The sequence below is a fragment of the Anopheles cruzii genome, unplaced genomic scaffold (genome assembly GCF_943734635.1).
Source record: "Anopheles cruzii unplaced genomic scaffold, idAnoCruzAS_RS32_06 scaffold03189_ctg1, whole genome shotgun sequence".
In the NCBI taxonomy this organism is placed as follows: Eukaryota; Metazoa; Arthropoda; class Insecta; order Diptera; family Culicidae; genus Anopheles; species Anopheles cruzii.
In genome coordinates this window covers 205-2367 of record NW_026456774.1, presented here as the reverse complement: position 1 = coordinate 2367, position 2163 = coordinate 205, and the positions used below count along the sequence as shown (strand labels likewise).

Here is a 2163-nt window from a genome sequence, read left to right as displayed (position 1 = left end):
GGGAAATCGGAAGCGGATGCGCTTGAGAGTGAGGCACCCGCTGATAACCGTCGACATTCACGTGAAGTCGTTGATTATTGTACGGAAGTGCGGTTTGGCGTTGCTGCTGTTGGTCGGTTGCCTGATGTGAAGCAATGTTGTGCCCAGACTGTACCACATACTGTTGCTTGGCCACATGCTGAAACAGCTGGTCCTGCGGCTGTTCTGGCTGATAGTACTCTAGAGGCTGCTGATGACGTTGAAATACCTCCGGCGACGCTTGAAAATGTTCACTCGCATCCGCTGGACGGACGACTTTCAATACGTGATGCAGAACGTTTCCATGGTTCGTATTCTCTTGGTATGATCCTTCGATTCCAGGTGCGACTCCCAACAGTGAAACCAACGCAGCAACGACCAACTGTAAGTGCGTTGTAAGTAAGAGTTTTCGGTTAAACCGTGATATGATAATCTAACAAGTGGTTACCGGATTTCTTACCGTCTCTAGGCCCATTGCGTTCGGTCAGAGGATTTACTTTTCTTATAAATAAAGCTTTAAAATCAGAGATGCAGCAGTCCGGAGGACACAAACGTCGTGTTTCGCTAGACAGTGTCGAAAGTGAACTGATAGCAGATTGCGTTACGTCCGGTCTTTTTTATACTACATCCCCACATCTTTCAACGGTTGATGGATCGGATTGACCACAGAGAAATGAAAAGTGTAAATCTTGTTTATACAACTGTCTCTTGACCAGCTTAATTGTGCGAAACGTAGCCACCTTCGGCAAACGTTACCGATTTTTCTCAACTTCGTAACATTTACTATATCGAGAGCGGTGTCTTTACGAAGCCATGTTTGGCGCTGTTTGTGCAAATAAACTAATGACGTAATAGGGTTGAGCGATAGGATCCGAACAAGGGCACATATTTTTTTCATTTTTCTATTGTATATCTCAGGCATCAACACAGTACGATCAACGTAATTATAAGAATATCAATTCATAAATATGAAATTTTCAATCATGCTTTCAGTGTTAGCTGAAAACTCATCAGTGTTTGACAATATTCTTGATCAAATATATTGTTTAAAAATAGTATATCAAAAGAACAAAAAGTAATGCTAATCCGGATGCTTCCTCCCTACTTTCTGCACTCCCACTCTATGCCCCATCTCGTCGCCTCCGCGACAGACCCCCGTTCCTCGTTCCTTCCCGTCGGTCATGCTTCGAATCTAATGACCCATTCCTGCGGGCGATCGGGTCCTTCAATGCTGCAAGCTCCCTGTTCGACTTCCACCTCCCCGTCTCCACCTTCCGCTCCGGCCTTCGCGCCTCTGCCGCCCCTAGCACTTAAGGCCTTAGTACGTAAGCTTCAATGTTCCATTCACGATGATATTTCTTGTGTGAAAAGCAAACTTTTTCGTGCAACTTGCAGCAAATGACAACAGAGACATCTAGCGACCCGAACGAGCGATAGCGAAACCGAAAAGTAGGAAAGGACGGTTTTTGAATTTCAAAATGTCCGTTAAACGTACAAAAAATAAAAAAAGGATCTTTTGTCCATGAATCAACTCCTGGCGTCAACATCCTTCTTGTCCACGAGGAGTGATCCATCGCAAATAAAACATAATCGAACGGCCACATTCAGGACTGAAAATTTAAAATATAAAATATCTCTCGTGCTGGAATTCAGTTAAAGGTCTTTTCAGTCAAAGGAGGAGTTCTTTAGTTAAAGGTCACAATAAGTATAAGCTGCTTGGATAGAACTGAGCAGGGAGCGCAGTTTAATAAAAGAATTTACTGTAAGGAAAAATTGAGAAACTAAGAACCAAGGAAAACCTAACATTCCACCAAGGCATTTAGGAAACAACTATCTGGAGGCCACTTCTGATACAGCAATTGTGTCACTACTTTTTCACGCAACGGTGTTTGGCCTGGAAAGTTTACTCCATCCGATTGCGTTCGATCGTTGAAGACAGAGACGCCGATAATGAATTCGATTGGGGGTTTGCGTCTTCCATCCTACGATATAAAAACACACCAATCCAAGCGGTTTATCATTCCGTTGTGAACTCCCCCAACGTACAGTACATCCAAGTGGTAGGCAGACATGAAGGTAAGACCCAGCTGCAAAACCGTGGCTAGTATTCCGAATCTGATCATGCATTGTATTTGCAGGCGTTCG

At 43.9% G+C, this 2163-nt stretch overlaps 1 protein-coding gene across 1 annotated transcript; it reads right to left on the bottom strand.

Annotated features, from left to right (window-relative positions):
• Positions 1-4: 4 nt before the first annotated feature.
• Positions 5-493, bottom strand: LOC128276952 (uncharacterized; the record flags this gene model as incomplete). The annotated part of the gene is made up of 2 exons (XM_053015410.1): positions 479-493; positions 5-400 (listed from the first exon to the last, which is right to left on the bottom strand). Coding segments are annotated over exons 1-2 (411 nt in total), but the record flags the coding sequence as incomplete, so codon positions are not given.
• Between the last annotated feature and the right edge of the window lie 1670 nt (positions 494-2163).